At 49.6% G+C, this 20,017-nt stretch overlaps 1 protein-coding gene across 4 annotated transcripts; it reads right to left on the bottom strand.

Moving 5' to 3' along the window:
• Nucleotides 1-254: 254 nt before the first annotated feature.
• Pld2 (phospholipase D2) lies at nt 255-18,117 on the bottom strand. 4 transcript variants are annotated; one of them, XM_039085250.2, is made up of 26 exons: nt 17,744-18,116; nt 17,401-17,510; nt 17,175-17,305; nt 16,929-17,071; nt 16,455-16,560; nt 16,309-16,374; nt 15,955-16,013; nt 15,744-15,836; nt 15,499-15,651; nt 14,378-14,527; nt 8,544-8,627; nt 8,344-8,422; nt 7,147-7,257; nt 6,716-6,886; nt 6,038-6,164; nt 5,688-5,804; nt 5,350-5,468; nt 5,152-5,265; nt 4,897-5,001; nt 4,614-4,702; nt 4,399-4,512; nt 4,183-4,232; nt 3,836-3,970; nt 3,506-3,659; nt 2,110-2,224; nt 255-1,897 (listed from the first exon to the last, which is right to left on the bottom strand). In XM_039085250.2, exons 2-26 carry the CDS (start codon nt 17,507-17,509, stop codon nt 1,673-1,675), a joined length of 2,919 nt encoding a protein of 972 aa, XP_038941178.1. In that variant the 5' UTR covers nt 17,510; nt 17,744-18,116; the 3' UTR covers nt 255-1,672. The 4 variants fall into 4 exon arrangements, with proteins under 4 accessions (XP_038941178.1, NP_150641.2, XP_063124524.1 ...); NM_033299.2 differs by lacking the exon at nt 5,688-5,804 and having other exon boundaries at nt 17,744-18,078; XM_039085252.2 differs by lacking the exons at nt 255-1,897; nt 2,110-2,224; nt 4,183-4,232 and having other exon boundaries at nt 3,520-3,659; nt 17,744-18,117.
• Between the last annotated feature and the right edge of the window lie 1,900 nt (nt 18,118-20,017).

Raw genomic sequence — 20,017 nt, 5'->3', positions numbered from 1 at the left:
TCCCTTGTCTCATCCTTACATTAAACTTCTCCATGTGGATCCATGTTGGCCTGGTGTGGTTTGTCTGGACACCAGCTGAGATTTCTACCCCAACACTGGCTGTCCTGGAACTCACTCTGTAGATCATACTGGTCCTGGTCTCAGAGATCCCCCTACCTCTGCCTCCTGAGTGCTGGGATACCACTGCCCAGCTTGGTACTCTCTTTAAAAAACAAACAAACAAACAAACAAACAAACAAAAACAACACTTTTAGTTGATTTTGAAAATGAATTTATTTATTGTGAGCACACACAGGAATGCCATGGTCTGTGTGTGGAGGTCAGAGGACAACTTTCAGGAGACTGTTTTCTCCTCCTAGACTGTGGGTCCTGGGGATCGAACTCAAGTTGTTAAGCCTAACAGGAAGCATCTTCCTCTGCTGAAGCATCTCTCACTAACCCTAGAATTCACTTCTCAAGAGAACTAGAGGGATGGGAGAGCAACCTAATACCTTCTGGTCACATTCTCACCCACCCCCACTGCCTTCTATGATGCCTTCCTAATTCTCCATTCTCCTTATTTTCTTCCTGCTTCTGTGGCTATCTGTGTTCAGCAGTTTTCTAATTGCAAAATACTTCAGACATATGAAAAGTTATGAAGATATGTATCACGCACACACACACACACACACACACACACACACACACACACACACACACAGAATTAGCCCAGATCTTCAGGAGTTAGGTGAATGAACTCAGAAGCTGCTGAGAAGCACAGAGATGGAGCTGTGGCCCAAGCCTATGTCCAAGCACTTAGGAGGCAGAGGCAGGTGGATCTCTCCGAGTTCGAGGGCAGCCTTGTTAACAGAGTTCCAGGACAGCTAGGGCTACACAGAGAAACTCTATTTGGAAATCAACCCCACCCCACCCCCTGGAAGGAAGGAAGGAAGGAAGGAAGGAAGGAAGGAAGGAAGGAAGGAAGGGGAAGAAGGAAAGGGAGGGAGGAAGGAAGGAAAAGGAAGAAGGAAAGGGAGGGAGGGAGAAAGGGGGGGCAAGCAAGCACAGAGATGCAAGCAGAAGAAAGAAGTTAGAACTGAGGCAGGGAGCACCTAAGACAACATCCATCTCCAAGAAGAAGCATGGCCTTTTCTACACATTTATTTATGAAATGCTTGGTGAACCGGTACAGAGTTAGTGTCTGTCAGCAGGCTGGTGGAGGCAGTTAAGGTGTCCTCACCACCGCTGGTGGGGACTGCAGTCAAAGTGGCTCTATACTCCCCCCCCCCCATCTTTGCAGCAACGGGCTGGGAGAGGCCCTAGGGCATGTAGGGGTTCAAGGGCAGGAGGAAGAGTGAGATGAAGACGACCCAGGGCAGGAGTCCCTTTTCCTGGAATAAAAGGCTTGACCTCAGGCCTCCTCGTAGGACTAGGGTTCTGTGGCATAGTGGTCTGAACATGGTGACAAGAAGGCAAACCTCTCTAGAACTCTCTCCTGCTTTCCCAGGCCAGGCTTGGGAGTGCTCCCTTTGGCTACTTCTCAAGTAAAGGTCCTCTGTGATTCTCTAGGAGTCCTCAGAGATGTCCTCCCCAAGGATCAAAGGGCACTGCCCTCAGAACTCAGGGTGTGGGGCAAGGATCCAGGCACGATAGGGCCCAACGGCTAGCAACTGCCGCTGAGCGGAAGCCCCAGCTATGTCCACACTTCTAAAGGTATCATCCCCTCTTTGCTCCCCAGTGGAGGCAACAAGGACTCATCCTCCAGAAACTTGAGGGGGAAGTGAACTAAGTGGCCCCGGATGTGGGCAAGCTCAGACTGAGCCAAAGAAGGGCTGACTGTAGCCAAGGACTCCACAGCCACGTACTCCCGGAGAGCCCGCAGGGAACGAGTAGCATTGGACGGCAGGCAGCGGAAGATCTGGGGTGGGAGGGAGGACATGAGGGAAGGGAGGTTAGGATCAATATGTCCCCTGGACTCTGAGCTGCCTGGGCTGGACTCCTCATTCCCTACACCACCTCTCAGTACCCCCGGGCTACAGGCTCCTAACAGAAAATCTCCCCAGTCCCTTATCTCCCTTCCTCCCCGGGTTACCCACCAATCCCTCAGGCTAAGCTTCCCACAGCTTCCACCTGCTCATAGATGGTGGCATTGTTCTCCGCTGTTTCCTGCCACAGCTGGAAGAAGTCATCACAGACAGGGTCTCGGAGATCCAGGTCTGGCCAGGTATTTGCCCCAAGAATGACACTATGGAAGAGTGGTCCCAGTGGGCCAAATTAAGATCCTAAAAGAATCTGAGGAGCTGATCTTTCAAAACAGCTGTGACAGACAGAACAGTAAATGTCGGCACACCTAATGGAGCGTTGGTTCAGCTTTGATTTGTTTGTTTTTGGCTTTGTGTTTCTTTTTCTTTTTTTTTTTTTTCCGGAGCTGGGGACCGAACCCAGGGCCTTGTGCTTGCTAGGCAAGCGCTCTACCACTGAGCTAAATCCCCAACCCCCTTCTTTGTCTTTTTGAGGCAGGGCTTCTCTGTGTAGCCCTGGCTGTCCTGGAACAGCTTTGTAGACCAGGCTGACTTTGAACCAGAGATCTGCCTGCCTCTGGCTCCCAAGTACTAGGATTACATGCGTCCACAGCTGCTGCCACCACTGCCACCATCACCCAGCCCTTACTTTGATGTTTTAAAAAACAATTACTTGGGGCTGGGGATTTAGCTCAGTGGTAGAGCGCTTACCTAGGAAGCATAAGGCCCTGGGTTCGGTCCCCAGCTCCGAAAAAAAAAAAAAGAACCAAAAAAAAAAAAAAAAAAAACAATTACTTTAGCCGGGCATGATAACTTGTGCCTATAATCCCAGCACTGGGAAGCCAGAGGCAGGAGGATCAGAGTTCAAGGTCAGCCTATGCTACATAGCAACTTCTTGTTTCAAAAAAATAAAACCATGAAACATTTTTTTTTCTTGGTGCTGGAGAGATGGCTCAGTGGTTAAGAGCACTGACTGCTCTTCCAGAGGTCCTGAGTTCAATTCCCAGCCACTACATGGTGCCTCATAACCATCTGTAATGAGATCCGATGCCCTTATCAGGGGGTGTCTGAAGACAGCTACAGTGTACTCATATAAATAAATACATTAATTTAAAAAAAGTTCTCTGTGTGTGTGTATTTGTGTGTGTGTGAGTGTGTGTATTTGTGTGTGTATATTTGTGTGTGTGAGTGTGTGTATATTTGTGTGTGTGAGTGTGTATTTGTGTGTGTGTATATTTGTGTGTGTGAGTGTGTATATGTGTGTGAGTGTGTGTATATTTGTGTGTGAGTGTGTGTGTATTTGTGTGTTGTGTGTATTTGTGTGTGTGTATTTGTGTGTGTGAGTGTGTGTGTGTGTGTGTGTGTGTGTATTCCTAGTTGGCTGATACCTTAACTGAATTAGTCTGGGAAGAAATCTAGTACCAGTTCTAGGAAACCCTCACCTATAGCTCAAAAGGCGGCCCCTCCCAATGCCCCTGCATCCATCTACACTCCCAGACTCCTACCTGAAACAGTGCTTCCGCAGACTCAAGGCAAATCTGCCTGCCTGGTACTCCACCCCATCCATGAGGGATGGCTCCATTTCTGTGTCCTCGATCAGTATGGCTAGCTCACTGTCGCGCTTCCCCAGCAAGCTCCTGTCGTTGATGTTTGCAGAGCCTGGGTTCAAGGGCACACTGTCTGCTTGGGCCGAGGGGGGGCCTCCCCATCACCTCATCCCCTTTACCAGAGCACTAGCCTGAAGCCCCTACTGCAAGCTTCACCTGCAACTCTGTATCACCCATCTCTGGCCCTCCCAGACCTGCTCTAGACAGAAGACCAGGAGTCACACTAACCGATGATGACTGTTCTGTCATCTGCAATGAGCAACTTGCTGTGGATATAGATGAGCTCGGAGATCGGGTGCCCGCCCAGCTCTCCATGTGTGCGAAGCCCACAGATGGACATGTAATCCCGCCATGCTGTCCCCACTGTACACAGGAGGGATTGGAGAGGAGCAAAGTGAGAGGTATCCTCGGTGAGTAGATGGCGCTCCGTCCCACCTCTCACTCCCAGCAGTGAAAAGCCACCTGTAGTCTGAATAGCATGCAAGAATGACAGTTTCCTTCCCCAGCTCCCAGGACTCCAGCTACCCAAGCTGCCTCCCTGCCAGGGGTCTAGGGGTTTAGCCCCCAGCACTCACTGGCTGCTTTGAGACGATGTAAGATTGAATATTCCCCACGACACAGGGTCCTGAGAGAAAAGAGAGGGTGAAGAAGGCAGAGGCTGGAGGAGGAGGAAGGGGAGAACTGGGAGAGGCAGACCTAAAGTTCCTGTAGGAAGGGGTCAGGACAGGGTGGACCGGCTGTGGTGTGATGGAGCCAGAAAGGGTGAACCTGGCTGGCAGGGAGTGGGTCACCTGTAGGTGAAGTGCAGAATGGCCTGGATGGAGTTGCCACCCCCTGTGGAGATGTCCCCCTCAAAGCCAGGGAGCAAAGGCAGAAGCACGTAGACTCGGAAACACTGCCCCTGTCTGGGAGATAAATAGAGGTGTGAGGTCCCCCCCAAAACAAACTCCACCCCTCCATCTGGGCTTAACCAGTGCCCCACTCCCAACCCCTCCACCTTCCTTACTCATGAGCCTTTAGGATCCTGTCCACAATCTCATCGCCCACCTTGTTCAGAACTGTACGCCCATCTGAGCAGCTGATGAAGAACTGATTCTGGGGCAGGGATCCAAGAGAGACATCAGCATTGTGGCTCTGACCTCTAGCTCTGTCCTCAGACCCTGCATTTGCTTCATCTCCAGCCAGGCCAGCCCTCAAAGACTGATCCTACTGCCACCCTCAGTCCCTGGCCTGTGACCTCCTTCCCACCTCACCCCACCCCCAGCCCTCCACTGTTGCCTCAGTCAGACCTCAATGTAGAGAAAGTGCTGGCTCTCTCGGATGGTATGTAGGTAGGCATTGAGGATGGAGCTCTCCAAAGTCCCTGCTGACCATCGATCCACAGACCGCAAGACCTATGGCATGGTGAATAGGATAGTGTTTAAGTCCAGGAGAGGAGGAGGGGTGGAGGGAAGGGTTGGATGCAGGGGGAGTGGGAGGTACTCTCAGGGTAGAAGATGGGCTGATGGGAGGGAAGGAAGAAGCTGACTGATCAGGACTGTCACCTGCACAGTGGCGCACTGCGCGCCTGGGATTATGAAGGGAAGATGGTTTGCAGTGCTGGCGGACTTAGGCAGCAGGTAGGGGTACTGAGGTATCTTGTATCTGGCCTTGATGGTCTGCCATGAAGAACAGCAGAGTCAGTAGAAGGTAACCTGAACCTGGCCCCTCCTCCCTCCAGGCCCTTTGGGAGGGGTCAGCACCTTGGTGAAGTTCCAGCGCTGGATGAAGTGCCGGGCAAGGTCCCGGGCAGCTACTCCATGTACAACCACTCCAACATCCCTCCATGGCATTCTGGGTGTGGTCTCCCTGTCGATGAAATCTGGGAATCCCAGGAGAGTCAAGGGAGAAGTTAGGGCTGGTGTTTTGAGGATACTTGTGGCTAGCCTAGTTTTATGTAAACTTGACTCAAGCTAGAGTCATCAGAGAGGAGGGAGCATCAATTGCGAAGATGCCTCCATAAGATTGGGCAAGCGTGACAGGCATTTATTTATAGTTAGTGATTGATGTGGGAGGGCCCAGCCCACTGTGGGTGGTCCACCTGGGGTGGTGGTCCTGGGTTCTGGAAGAAAGGAGACCGAGCTATCCACAGGGAATGAGCCAGGAAGCAGCAGCCCTCCAGGTTCCTGCTCTGGTTGAGTTCCTGTCCTGACTTCCTCTAGTGACAAACAGTGCTGTGGAAGCATGAGTCAGAGAAACCCTTTCCTCCCCACCTTGCTTTTGGTCAGGGTGTTTCCTCAGAACCATGGCAACCTTAACTAACACAAGGAGGAAAAGAACATTCAGAGGAGGAACCTTCCAGAGGGAAGGCTGTACTGTTCCTGACCCAATTCATCCTACCTTCTGTCCCAGCTGCCAGCTCCTGGAGGCCTCGGGGGAAGGGAGCCTTACCTTCAAAAGGCCGGTCCAGCTGTACCCAGTCCTTGGTAATGAGGTTGCTGTAGTCTTTTCCCAGCCAGAAGAAGTGATTATGCGAGAGGTCTGGAGTGGCTGCAGGATCTGAACCTGGCGTGGGAGTCTGTATGAAGAGTACACCACAGTCAGGCAAGGTGAGGTCATGGGGCCAGGCCAAAGAGAAGACGTGTGCACTGCACCAGAGAGTCTGATCCCTCAGCCTCCCTCTTCAACTGCAGTTAGAGTCAGCAAAAATGAGGGCAGAGAGGGAGTTTTAGATTTTTTTTTTTTTTGAGACAGGGTCTCATGGTGTAGCCCAGGCTGGCCATAAACTTGAAATGCTTCCTGCCTGAGTTCCCTCAGCGCTGGAATTACAGATGTGAACCATGTGACAAGATGGCTGTAGTATTTTGATAGGTAAGTCTTGACCGACGTAGTGGCAGGTGCCTATAATCTCAGCAGTCTGGAAGCCGAGATAGGAGGATGACCAATTTGAGGATAGCTTGAACTATACAGTTAGATTCTGTCTCAGAAACAACAACCAAAGTAGCTTCTTGGAGCCTCTGAAAGACTGAGGAAGCCTAGAGGTTGGCAGTTCCGGGAAAGGTGTAAATTTGGAGTACCTGGGTTTGGGGGCGGGGTGGGGTGGACTCAGGACAGCCTTGGGGCAATTACCTGTGAATCTGCAGATTCGGAGGGGTCCCCCAGGTCAGTCAGTCGGTACTGCACATCATCCCAGCGGCCATAGGCAAGGTCCAGCCCACCCAAGAATGCCACCGCTTGGTCTACCACCAGGAGCTTCTCATGATGAGCCCACAATGTTACAAGGTCTGGGTGTCGCATCACCTAGAGTAGGGTGAATGAGTGCATGGGAGCGGGTTAAAATGAAAGGATAGAGGGGTTGGGGATTTAGCTCAGTGGTAGAGCGCTTGCCTAGCAAGCACAAGGCCCTGGGTTCGGTCCCCAGCTCCGAAAAAAATAAATAAATAAAAAAAAATGAAAGGATAGAAGAGGATAGGACAGGGGATGAGACTTTTTAGGGAAGGGAAGGGTTGAAGGGGATGGGAAGTGGCTGTTATGTAGGAAGGGACACAGGCCCTCATCACCTTTATGTTGGGGTGCAGTAGCATCAGTGTCCTCTTGCTATAGCCACTGTTGATGCCCAAGGCCAGTTCCACTTCCTTAAACAGCAGTATGGAAACACGGACACCTTCTTCCTGGCAGTGAGTGGGAAAACCAAATCCTAGTGCCTGTCCCTGAGTGGCCTCTATCCAGCTCCCATGCTGAGGATTCCTGTGTGCACCTCCACCCTACCTGGGTGCTCTCCTACCTGCATCCAAAATGATGCTCACAGTAAACATGTGCTCGCCCACTCATCTATCCACCTACCTTTCATAATCTCCCAGCCGTCTTCCCAACCATTTGCTCATCATCCTAACTACTGTCTACAATTCCTCCCTGTACCCTCTACCTTCCCAACTCACATCCTCCCATCCATCTCCCTCTTCCTTGTTTCTTCCCCTTTGTAACACAGTCTTTAGTCCATGGTGGCATAATACTCAGTAGTAGCCAAGGCTAGCCTTCACCTCCTAATCTTCCTGTCTCTATCTCCCAAGTGCTGGGTCTGATTACAAGGAGTGCCACCACACCCATCCTATCATCTATCCATTCATCCTCCATCATCTACGGAAGCTTCCTCTTGTCAAAATTCATAAATGCCGGGTGAGGTGGTGGTGCACAACTTTAAGCCCAGCATTCTGGAGGCACAGGCAGGCCTGATCTCCATGAGTTTGAGGCTAACCTGGTCTACATATTGAAGCTATTTAGTGAGACCTTGTCTTAAAAACAAAACGTTCGGGCTGGAGAGATGGCTCAGCGGTTAAGAGCACCCGACTGCTCTTCCAGAGGTCCTGAGTTCAATTCCCAGCAACCACATGGTGGCTCACAACCATCTGTAAGGAGACCCGATGCCCTCTTCTGGTGTGTCTGAAGACAGCTACAGTGTACTTATATATAATAAATGAATAAATAAATCTTTAAAAAAAAACAACAAAACGTTCATGAATGCTTGATGCATGACAGGTGCTGTGCTGTTGTACTGGAACCTGTGACATTGCTTAGCAAAGACACATGAGTATCTACATTCCCAGATAGTACACAGGGGGAAGGGTCTGAGTAGTGGGAACCTAGTCTAGACTAGTACCCTAAAGCGGGAACCAGGAGGTGATATTTGATAGACACTGAATCAGAAGGGGTACGTTTCCCCGCCTTGAACACACTCTTCAGCGCTAACCACTTCTCACCGCCTTCCTCTTGAGCATAATGTCCAGTCTCCAGTCATCTGAGTGGGCTGGACGCTTCAGGTAAATCTCAGGACTCAGCCTAGAAACCAGGGCAATGGATAAGGAGCAAGCTATGCTGAAGACAAACAGCCCCTCCTCCCTCGGGCTGTGCGCTGCTCTGCCGCCCACTTCCCTTCCTGGGTGGACCTGACCTCACTCACCACCAGTCTGTGATGAAAATCTCCTCTCGAGCTCGGAGGATGGCATCTGCCACAGCAGCAAAGTAACCTGCCCCATTCACAAACCTGGGGGGAGTCCAAGCCAAGGAGGTCAGGGAGTCAGAAGCCAGAAAGTTCTGGAGAGTGAAGACCGGAGGACAGCCATGGGTCAGAGGTGACAGCAGGGTCAAAGGTCAGGGATGATCAGAGAGGTTAGATCGCATCAAGTACATCAGGTGGGATTACTCAGTAATCACCCGCCATGGGCCAGGGTGAGCAAAATAAACATGACAAGACACACAATAAATTGAAGAAACTGACCAAAGATTGGGAGGACTACTACATATATGAAAGAGCTCCAGAAAACAGGAAGGAAGGGCAAACACACAGAAAAAGCAGAAAGCAGCTGAGTAATGAGCAACCTGAGAACTGGCAGCTCAGAGCAGATACTGAGCCGGGCAGTCACAGGCTGAGACGTTCAGTTCACTAATTAACAAGAAATTAGGGCAGGGCGTGGCACACAGGCCTGTAATCCCAGGCCGGGACCAGAAGATTATTAAGAGTTTGAAACAAGCTTGGGCTACATAGTAAGACTGTCTCAAAATACCAGAAAAGGCTGGGCATGGTAGCACATACCTTTAATTCCAGCACTTGGACGGCAGACAGGGAGGCAGGGGATCTGTATATTATATATATAATATATATATTATCTGTATAATATATAATATATATGCACACACATATATGTGTAGTACACACACATACACACATATGTATATATAATACACAATATCACATACACAATATACAATACCAAGAAATGAAAATTAAATAAGCTTTTTGTTCATTTGGTTTTTGATATGTTTCAGACAAAGTCTCTCTATGTAGCCCTGCTGTCCTGGATGCCCTGGAACACTGTGTAGATCAGGCTAGCCTCCAACTCACAGAACTCGGATTGCCTCTGCCTTCCAAGTACATGTACAACCATGCCTGGTTTAAAATTAAACAATTTTCTGGGCAGTGGTGGCACATGCCTTTAACCCCAGCACTCAGGAGGCAGAGGCAGGTAGATCTCTGTAAATTTGAGGCCACCACCCTGGTCTACAAAACTAGTTCCAGGACAGTCAAGGCTACACAAAGAAACCCTATCTGAAAAAAAACAAAAACAAAAACAAGAAATTAAATAACTTTTTAAAAGGAATCAGTGCATTCTGCCCTGCTCGGTGCCTTGTGTCTATAATCTCAGCACTCGGCAGGCGAAAGCAGGAAGATTACTGTGAAGCTGAGGCTAGCCTGGACTAGCCTGGACTACATAGTGAGGCCTTGTCTCAATCAAACAACCCAGAAACCAGGAAGGGAAAGCATCTGTTAACACAGTGTCAGAGCATGAAGAAGTGGGCATTCTCACAGACCACAGTAACTGGCTATTGACTTTTTCCTGGTATTTTGAGACAGGTGTCACTGTACAGTCCAGGGTGGCCTTGAAGTTTCAACTCTGCTTGGCCTCTGAGTGCTGGGGTTACAGGCTTGAAACCACCATGTGCAGCAGTTGATTACACTGACTTATTTAGTAGTTAAGTTGGCATTAAAATGTTAAAAAGTACATGCTCTGGTTTTGGTTTGTTTTCTGAACTGCTGGGGATAAAACTCAGGACAGTGGACATGCTAGGCAAGCATGCTACTGCACGGCCATGTCCAGCCCCACATAAACCTCCATTTTTTTTCTTTTTTTTTTCTTTTTTTTTTTCTTTTTTGGTTCTTTTTTTCGGAGCTGGGGACCGAACCCAGGGCCTTGCGCTTCCTAGGCAAGCGCTCTACCACTGAGCTAAATCCCCAACCCCACCTCCACTTTTTTCAATGCTTACTCTTTAATACCATTAAATACATATAGCGTTTTTTTTACATCATCTCACTATGCATCTTGCTAATCTGAAACCCTCTATGTACACCAGGCTGGACTTGAACTCCCAGAGATAACACCTTCCTCTGCCTCCCGAGTACTTCGATTAAAGGTGTGTGACATCACACCTGACCCATATTTTTAAAACATTTTTTATTACATTGATTTATTTTTGGATGTATATGTTTCACAACACATCCGTGGAGGCCAGGGACAATTTCAGTCGTCTTACACTGTGTGGATCCCAGAGATGGAACACAGGTCATCGAGCTTGGCAAAGCTGCTTTACCCGCTGAGCCACTTCACCAGCCAGTAATTGCATTTCTAGGAATACATATTTTAAATACTTAGGCAAAGATTATGTTTAAGCCAGGGGGGAAAAACACCCTAAATGTTAAGTACTTTTTTTCTTTTTTTAAAGATTTAGTTTTTATATATAAGTACACTGTAGCTGTCTTCAGACACACCAGAAGAGGGCATCGGATCTCTTTACAGATGGTTGTGAGCCACCATGTGGTTGCTGGGATTTGAACTCAGGGACCTTTGGAAGAGCAGTTGGTGCTCCTAACCACTGAGCCATCTCTCCAGCCCCAATGTTAAATCTTTAAATAGAGGAAAAATAAGCACAAAAGAGTTGACAGTCCCATTTATGTTAAAGTGAAAAGTAACATGTGCCCATGCGTACAAAAAACGTGCCGCTGGTGAGAGAGGACACAAAACTGTTGCCAAGGTTACATCTGCAAAGAGAAATGCAACCAATCAGAGGGGACTACACAAGAACAGTGTGAGGTAAAGAGTGGTAATTTCAATTGTTTGGTGTGTCTGGTTGCTTTTATTTTAAGACAGAATCTTGCCCTGGTTGACCTAGTCCTCTGTACAGTCCAAGCTGTCCTTAGACTTGTATCAGTCTCCCATCTGTCTCTCCAGTGCTGCTGGGATCACAGTGTCCACCACCAAGTGCAGCTGGAATTTTTATATTTAATATGTTACTGTACTGCTGGGGATCAAGAGCAAGGTCTCCCTGGCGATAGGCAAATTCCCTACCACTGAGCTCCACCTGTTCATTTGACTTCTCAGTCTCCGAGGGTGAGAAAGAGCAGTCTTGACTCCCATTGCTTGCATGAAAATCCCAGTTCCTCTGTTCACAGCTGTAGGACCCTGGGTTAGTTTCTCAGCATTGCCTTGCCTCTGTTCTCTCGTGTACAAAGCCCCAGATAACAACCGTACTCTCCTAGTAGAGTTCATAGTATCCGATATGTGAAACTCGTTCATTCTTGGCACAGAGTAAGCTCTGCATAAGTAGTGTCTATTACTAATGTATTAAAATAAATAAACCAAGGCTGGAGAGATGGCTCAGTGGTTAAGACCACTGACCACGGGGTTGGGGATTTAGCTCAGTGGTAGAGCGCTTGCCTAGCAAGCACAAGGCCCTGGGTTCGGTCCCCAGCTCCGAAAAAAGAAAAAAACAAACAAACAAACAAAAAACAAAAAACCACTGACTGCTCTTCCAGAGGTCCTGAGTTCAACTCCCAGCAACCACATGGTGGCTCACAACCTTCTGTAATGGAATCCCATCCCCTTTTTTGTCTGATCCCCTCTTCTGTCACGAAGACGTACATGTGAATAGAGTACTCATGAGCATAAAATAAATAAATCTTAAATAAATCGCAGCTATATGTGGCAGCATGCATCTGTAATCCCAGTACTTAGGAAACTGAAGCAAGATTTCCAAGTTCCAGGCCATCTGGGATCACATAGTCAGACCTGGTCTTAAATAAATAGGCTAGATCTAATGGTGCACACCTAAAATCCCCACTCATGAGGCAGAAGCAGGAGGATCACCGCCAGTTCAAGCCCAGCCTGATCTACATTTTGGCTTCCAGTCGCTAGGGTTACATCCCAGTGAGACCCTGCCTATGCCACACACATAAAGAAGTAAGCACCAGATTCGGTGGCACATGCCTTCAATCCCGGCACTTGGGAGGTGGAGGCAGGGGTAGGGGTCAGAAGGTCAAGGTCATCGCTAAGTACACCATAATCCTGGACTGCATGAGACCCAGTCTCAAAAACCACAAATGAATGGGTAATAAATTGGCAGGTCTAGTATCGGTGTCACTTCCGTTACAAGAGGAACTAAGGCAAGAAGAAGCAAAAGCTTGAGGTCAGCCTCAACTTCATGAAACACTATCTTTGAAAGAAAAAAGTTTAGTAAAAGCCAGAAGGGTTGGAGAGATGACGCTTCCTTCGTAAGTCCGAGGACCTGAATTCAGATCCCCAATACCCACATAAAAAGCCAGTGTGGCAAGGCACATACCCTTAATCCTACCACTGTGGGGACAGAACCAGGAGGATCTCTGAGTCACAGGCCAGCTGGTCTACAGAGTGAGTTCCAAGCTAGCCAGGGCTACAAAGACAGTCTTGAAAACCAAACGAATGAATGAATGAACAAAACGGGCCCAGCACATGTCTATCATCCCAGCACTGAGGAGGAAGACAGAAGCGGATCTCTGGAGCTTGCGTGTTAGCCACTACAGTTAAATTAGTAAGTTCTAGGTTCAGTGAGAGAGACCCTAGGACCAGAAAATGAACTGGACCTGGACAGCTATCTCACTGCTCTTGCAGAAGACCCAGGTTTGCTTCTCAGCACTCACCCCACACAGCAGCTCACAACCATCTGTAAGCCTAGTTCCAAGGGATCTGACACCTTTCTTTCTGGCATCATTGAGCACCAAGCACATACATGGCATGCATACATTCATACAGATAAAACATTCATAACATAAAAATAAACTAATAGAGAAGTAATAAAAACTATGGTGAAGAGTAACCAAGGAAAATCTCAGTTGTCCTCTGGCTTTCTTGTGCACACATACACATGTGTACACACCCACATCAGCACACACACACACACACACACACACACCATACACACACACACACCATACACACATACACCATACACACACACATATATACACACACACATATATACACACACACCATACACATACACCACACACACACACACACACACACACACACACACACACACACACAGAGTTTTAGGTAGAATGCTTACCTAGCACATGTGGCACCCTGTTTTGACCCCCAACACTGCAATTAAATGTGTCTTTTTTTTTCTTTTTTTCGGAGCTGGGGACCGAACCCAGGGCCTTGCGCTTGCTAGGCAAGCGCTCTACCACTGAGCTAAATTCCCAACTCAACACTGCAATTAAAAAAAAAATACCACTCTCTCATAGAAAATTTCCATTCATGCCCACTTTGGCCTCTGGTAGAGTTCAATCTCCCAGATTAGCACATCGGAGCTACTGATTCACCCATTCTCTGACTGCTCCTCCCCACTCCAACAGTAACAAGTCCTCTTCTTCACCAATACCCCAAGCTTCTGTGCCCTCCATTTTCACTTTCTTTCTAAAGGAACCTGAGAGCTGCACCTTCTGGAACCTGTCCTGACATCCTCCCTGGGACAGGTGCCCCCTCTGTGCACCCTTCCCTATGGCTACCACCAGGGTGTCGAGTTCACATTGTTCTATAATTAGATCACCGCCCTGTCTAAACCAGAGAAGCCTGTGTCTTATTGCCCTACCGGCTGGAGCACATAGCAAATGCTCAAGATTCAAATGCGTATTAAATATTTAAATGAGAGACCAAATCAAAAGGATTTGGGGAGCTCCTCAACAGAGGCTCCCCGTGGTTGAAATGCTCATAAGAATCAGAGCTGTAAGAGGACAGAGGAGATGGCCGAGTTAGGGGATCAGGAAAGCAGGCAAATCAATGTGGTTAGAGAGGTTATGGGGTCAGAGAGATGAGAGATATAAAAGTAGGGTCATGAGGTCAGAGGAGATAAAAGGGAGGGTCAGGAACTCAGACAACAGTCAAGGGGGCAAGAAAGCCAGAAGGGACAGAAAGGTCTCACCACCGGGCCAGGGTGCCAGGCCGGGGTGGGGCATAGCTGTCATGCTGGTGTAGCTGTAGAAAATCTCTGCCCGGACCCTGTGCCAGCTCCGTGATCTCCTGGCCCCACCACCGTGCCTGCCGGTAGCTGCTGCATTTGAGGATCAGGGACCTGGACAGAAACAAAAAGTTGTACCACTAATCCTTCTCCTTCATGCCTACAGTCTTGCCCAGAAACCTGTCCTTTTGGCTACAACCTTTGCCTTCTTCCCGCATCAGCTTCTAAGCTAGAATCCACAGACACAGTGAATGTATCTGCTTTATTCCTAGTTGGGTTCCCAGTGACCGATACTGTATTAGGAACTCATTATTGTTGAATCAACAAACAGAGTTCTAGTTTCCTTCCCTTCTCTCTCTCCCTCCCTTCCCCTTTCCATCTCTCCCTTCTTCTTTTCCCCACCCTACCTCCAACAGGGTTTCTCTGTGTATAGCCCAGGACACTGGAACTTGCTCTGTAGACCAGGCTGACCTTGAACTCAGTGATCTGCCTACCTCTGCCTCCTGAGCGCTGGGATTAAAGATGTGCACCACTACTATTCTGCCACTCCTTTTTAAGACAGTTTCACTATGGAGGTCAAGCTCTGCAGAGCCATTCCTCCAGCCCAGCCTCCCAAAGGGCTGGGATTACAGGTGTGCATGGCCATGCTCTGCTGCTTTTCTTTTATTTACATTTTATTAGTTTGTGTGTGTGTGCGTGTGTGTGCACGCATGCAAATAAAGATGTCCGCAGAATCCAGAAGAGGGCATCGGCCTCCCTGGATCTGGAGTTACAGGTGGGTATCCCCATGCTGGCGTAGGGAGTGAAACCCAAGGCCTCTGCAAGAGTGCTACTCACTCTTTTCTCTCTAGCATCCGCCCTCCCCCTTTTAAAACTGGGAGGTTTCCTATCCCTATTAATTCCAAGCACCTGTGCTATAATCCTTTACTCTAGGAGTATCCTAAATATATGGATAGATTAATTCCCTGACTCAAAGCTCTGGCTGGGCCAGGGCACAAGGAGTGAAGAGCCTCCCTCTTCCCCTATGGTCTCTCCTCAACTCCCCTCAGGGCCATAGGCTACTCTTACAACCAGGTTAGTCTTACCTGTGGGAGGTGTCGATCCTCACCCCATACCGTGCCTCTGTGCTCCTTTTCCCCACCTGGACCTCAAAGCCAGGGTCAAAAAGTTGAACAAATGAGATGGCGCCAGTCTCTGGACGCATGTACAGCAGGAAGGAGTCCTTCACCACCAGCCACCTGGAGTGGGAGAGCCTCGTGGCATCATCCAGGTCCTCCAGATCACCCTCTTCCTGCCCACTGACCCCTGCTTACCTCCACTTCTCACTCACCTCTTGGACCATCGATAACAAACTTGGTCTCGACCACAGCAGGTGAAGCCAGGAACTCGATGCCCACCTGAGCGCTTCCGGATCACCCCTTCCCTACAGGGACAACCAGGATAGTTGGGGACCCTAGGCACACTGTACCACACTTTATTTTTAGACAGGAAGATGGAGATGGATGCCTGCTGAAGGCTGGGTAAGGGGTTCCCACACTCACAGTCCTTTGGAGCCAAGGTCTGGGATAAAGGAAAGTTGACTGACTTCCAGAAATTCTGTCTGCAGAGGAAAAAATAAGCTTAGGGGGAGATTTGGCTTTCAGCCTCTCCGCCCTACTAACTCTGCCCCCTTCCCCCCTAGGGATCCGAGTATGATGGCTCACAATACCAGCACTGGGGAGCAGAGGCAGATGGATCTCTGTCAGTTCAAGGCCAGCCTGGTCTACTCAATAAGTTGAAGGCCAGCCAGGGCTTTACAGTAAGACTCTGTTTTGTTTTGTTATTAAGAAAAACAAAAGGAGGGAGAGAGAAGAAGGATCTCCCCAGGCATCTAGGCCATAGACTTTAGACCTTACCATGGCATGGTAATTTCGATAGAAAGACATGGTCAGGAGGCGGTTGAGGTAATTTTCCAGGTACTTCTGCAGGGAGGTGAAGAAGAAACAGATGTAGCCAGAACCTTCTGCATACTGCACACCTTGCTACAGGACCTGCTCCGTACCTGCTTGCTGGCTGTGTGTCTGGCAGAGCCCTCGGAACCTCCTCGGGGTAGGGAGGGAATATTCTCATTGGCTGCCTCTCGGGCTGGAGAATGGGCCGCAGCAAAGCTATAGAGGAGATGAGAGAAGGCTCAGGAAAGAGCTGGCAGGCTATGTGCCTGAAACACTGGAGACAGGGCCCTGGAGGGAGGGAGGCTGGCAGAAGAAAGGGTCTCTATCCTGGGAATGAGACAACTGGGAGGAGGGGATTGTTAAGGACATTCTGGGCATCCGGCCTGGCTGAAATATTGGCACAGTACTATGGAGAAGGAGAACCAAACAGGGAAAGTTTCCAGGGAACCAGGGACAAGGGAGAGGGCGCAACAAGAGCTGGGGAAGGAATATGCCTAGGGGATGGGAGACAGGTGGACAGGAGGGAGGCTGCTATGGGAAGAGAAGCATCTGCCTTTCACAGGAAGCAATCTAGACCCACTCACCGAGCCAGAGGGAGCAGACTCATCAAGACTTTGTGTCTCTGGAGGTCCCGATGCAGCTCCTGAAAGTGTCGGAATTTCTTCTTGGTTGTCCAGGTAAAGTCGCCATGGGTCAATCGAACAGAATAAAGAGTACAGGTTCCCACCTGGGGGTGTGAAAATCTGAAGTATGTCTTCCGGCCCAACCCAGCCCTCCACTTGGGCCAGGCCTCCCTCTCCCACCCTCCCAGGTATCAGCTGGTGGCTGACCTTGGATCCGCTGGTGTATCTTTCGGTGCCTACCACCTGGGCTATAACAGGGACCCCAGGAGCAAACACCAAGGGGTGTGCTCTCAGAGGCTGAAGGTCATAGATGGCCAGAAAGGGATGCATTCGATCAGCTGGGACAGGGAGGTAAAAAAGCCCAAGGGTGTAAAGACCTCAGGAGGCCTCAGATCCCTTTCCTCCCCTCTCTGGAAGCCATCTCCCCGCGTACCTGGATCCTCTCCTTCCTTCAGAGTGTCAACCTCATCTGGCTCCATGTGCAACTGGCTGGAGTTCAGGTAGTCCCCATAGGGAAAGAGGTCCGTCTGGGTTACAGTCATCCTAGGAATATGAGGAAGCCTCAGAAAGGGACTCGCCCTACAGAAACACCCCCTTCTCCATCCTAACGCCCCCGTCGGTCCTCTCCTGTCTTACCCAGTGACTCTCAGCTTCACGGGTTGCAGACCGACGCCCCTCTAACACCCACCCCTGCAACCTCCATTCCCTCCCTCAGCTTTCAACCAGAGCCTCTCAGCCCCGCCTCTCATTTCATATCCAGGGTCCAGAAAAAGCACCTAGCCAAGATGGGATGGCCTCGAACTGGGGCGAGGTTAAGTCCAAGGGAGGAGCCCTGGTGACAGCAGGGCTCAAAGTCAGGCCAGACTGACTGGAAGCGAGGGTCCCGGCGGGAATGAGGAAGTTACGCGCTCCCCGCCCAGAAGAGAAATCCTGAAATCTGGATGAGCGGCTGAGTCAGAAGGCCCGAGCAGCTCCAGCCTGACAACGTCCCCGCCCGGTTCCCGGGGCTCCGGACCTCAGCGGCACTACGTCCGGGGCCCAGCACCTTGGATGCGGGCCCCGGCGCCCGAGCGGGTTCGGAAGCAGAGGGAGCAGAACTCAGCAAGGAGCCTACACCCTAGAGGACCTGGGCGGGGCCGGGGTTCAGAGCCTGCCCTCGGGGGCGGGAAGGACCCCAGGGCTCACCTCCACAGCTGTCGCGTCAGCTGGGTCCCGCCCCCGCCGTCCTCTGCCCGCCCTGCGTTAGAGACGCCCGGGCCCAGGCCGCCCACTCCAGGGCCACCCACTCCCCAGAGTTGTCCTCTTCCTCCGGCTGCCCTCGGGGCACCTGGCTGGCTAGGTCCAGCACCCCGCAGTGTGCGAGCCACGCAGCGCACATTCCTCTACTGCGCGTGCACGCGCGGCCATTGGGTAGTCTGGTCCCCAGCGCTGCCTGGATCAGGGCGGAACTGGCCTGGGTTGGACCTGCTGTTATCCCCTCGGTGGGCCCGGTACAGACAGCCTTTGTTGATGGGAGGTAATACGAGCATAAAAAGCCTAGTGACTGCAAGCTCGTTGCTGTATGAGAAATCACATTCTTCATTCATGAAAGGTTTATTTCGCAGGAGCGATTAATCAGACATTGAGGTACAATAATAGACCAGTCTTGAAACCTGAGTCCTAATCGCCTGTAAGTTTAAGTCTGGAAAAGACTTTTTTCCCCCCAGATCCTAAAGGCTGTCCTTTTCTTCCAAATTGCCACTGAATCAGCATTCGAATTGTTTTAGGTTTTGTCCACTGGAAATGGACTTCCAATAAACGTTTGTGTACCTGTGATTTTTGTGGACTTACATTTTAATTTCTCTGCTGGGTCATATAAATGTATGTTTAACCTACAGGATGCTGTCAAGACCTGGGCTTGGCAGTTTGTAGCTCAGCAGCGAGCGGGGGAATGTGGCAAGAGTATTGTGAAGCTTGGGGATTGAGGTCAGCTGAGGCTACCCAACAGAACACTGCCAAGAAAAACAAAACCGGGGCTGGAGAGATAGGCGGCTCTGTGCTTAAGAGCACTCGCTGAAGACCTGAGTCTGATTCCTAGCATCCACACGGCTGCTCACTGATAGTCACTCCAGTTCCAGGGGATATGATGCCCTCTTCTTGCCTCCATGGGCACTGCACGCACAAAACACTCATACATACAAAATAAAAATAAAGAAAGAAATGAAGAATAAAAAACTTTCCTGGGCTGGAGAGACGGCTCAGTGGTTAAGAGCATTGACTGCTCTTCCAGAGGTCCTGAGTTCAAATCCCAGCAACCACATGGTGGCTCATAACCATCTGTAATGAGATCTGATGCCCTCTTCTGGTGTCTAAGGACAGCTACAGTGTACTTCTAGATAATAAATAAATCTTTAAAAAAGGGGGGGGGGTTGGGGATTTAGCTCAGTGGTAGAGCACTTGCCTAGCAAGCACAAGGCCCTGGGTTCGGTTCCCAGCTCTGAAAAAGAGAAAAAAAAACTTTCCAAAATGGCTCTTCTATTTTACACTTCTAAAAGCCAGTGTATGATACTTCTGCTGCAGCTGCACATTCAATTCCATAGTCCTTACCGTTGTCTATTCCAGTGGTGGTGAAAGGCATGCAATCTTAATTGTACATCTCTGAATATTAGCGGTGCTAACTGCATTTCATATTGTCTCAGTTGGGGTTTTACTGCTGTGAACAGACACGATGACCAAGGTAACTCTTAAGAAGACAACATTTAATTGGGACTGACTTACAGGTTCAGAGGTTCAGTCCATTATCATCAAGGCAGGAACATGGCAGTGTCCGGGCAGGCATGGTGCAGGAGGAAGCTGCTAGCAGAATACTGGCTTCCAGGCAGCTAGGATGAGGGTCTCATAGCCCACACTCACAGGGCCACACCTACTCCAATAGGGTCACACCATCTAATAGTGCCCCTCCCTGGGCTGAGCATATACAAACCATCACACATATGCTTAAGTATCTTTGATAAAGTATCTGTTCATCTCTTCCTAATTAAAAACCTCAATACATATATGCATATCTACAT

Source organism: Rattus norvegicus, chromosome 10 (genome assembly GCF_036323735.1).
Source record: "Rattus norvegicus strain BN/NHsdMcwi chromosome 10, GRCr8, whole genome shotgun sequence".
Classification (NCBI taxonomy): domain Eukaryota; kingdom Metazoa; phylum Chordata; class Mammalia; order Rodentia; family Muridae; genus Rattus; species Rattus norvegicus.
This window is presented reverse-complemented; position numbering and strand designations above follow the sequence as displayed.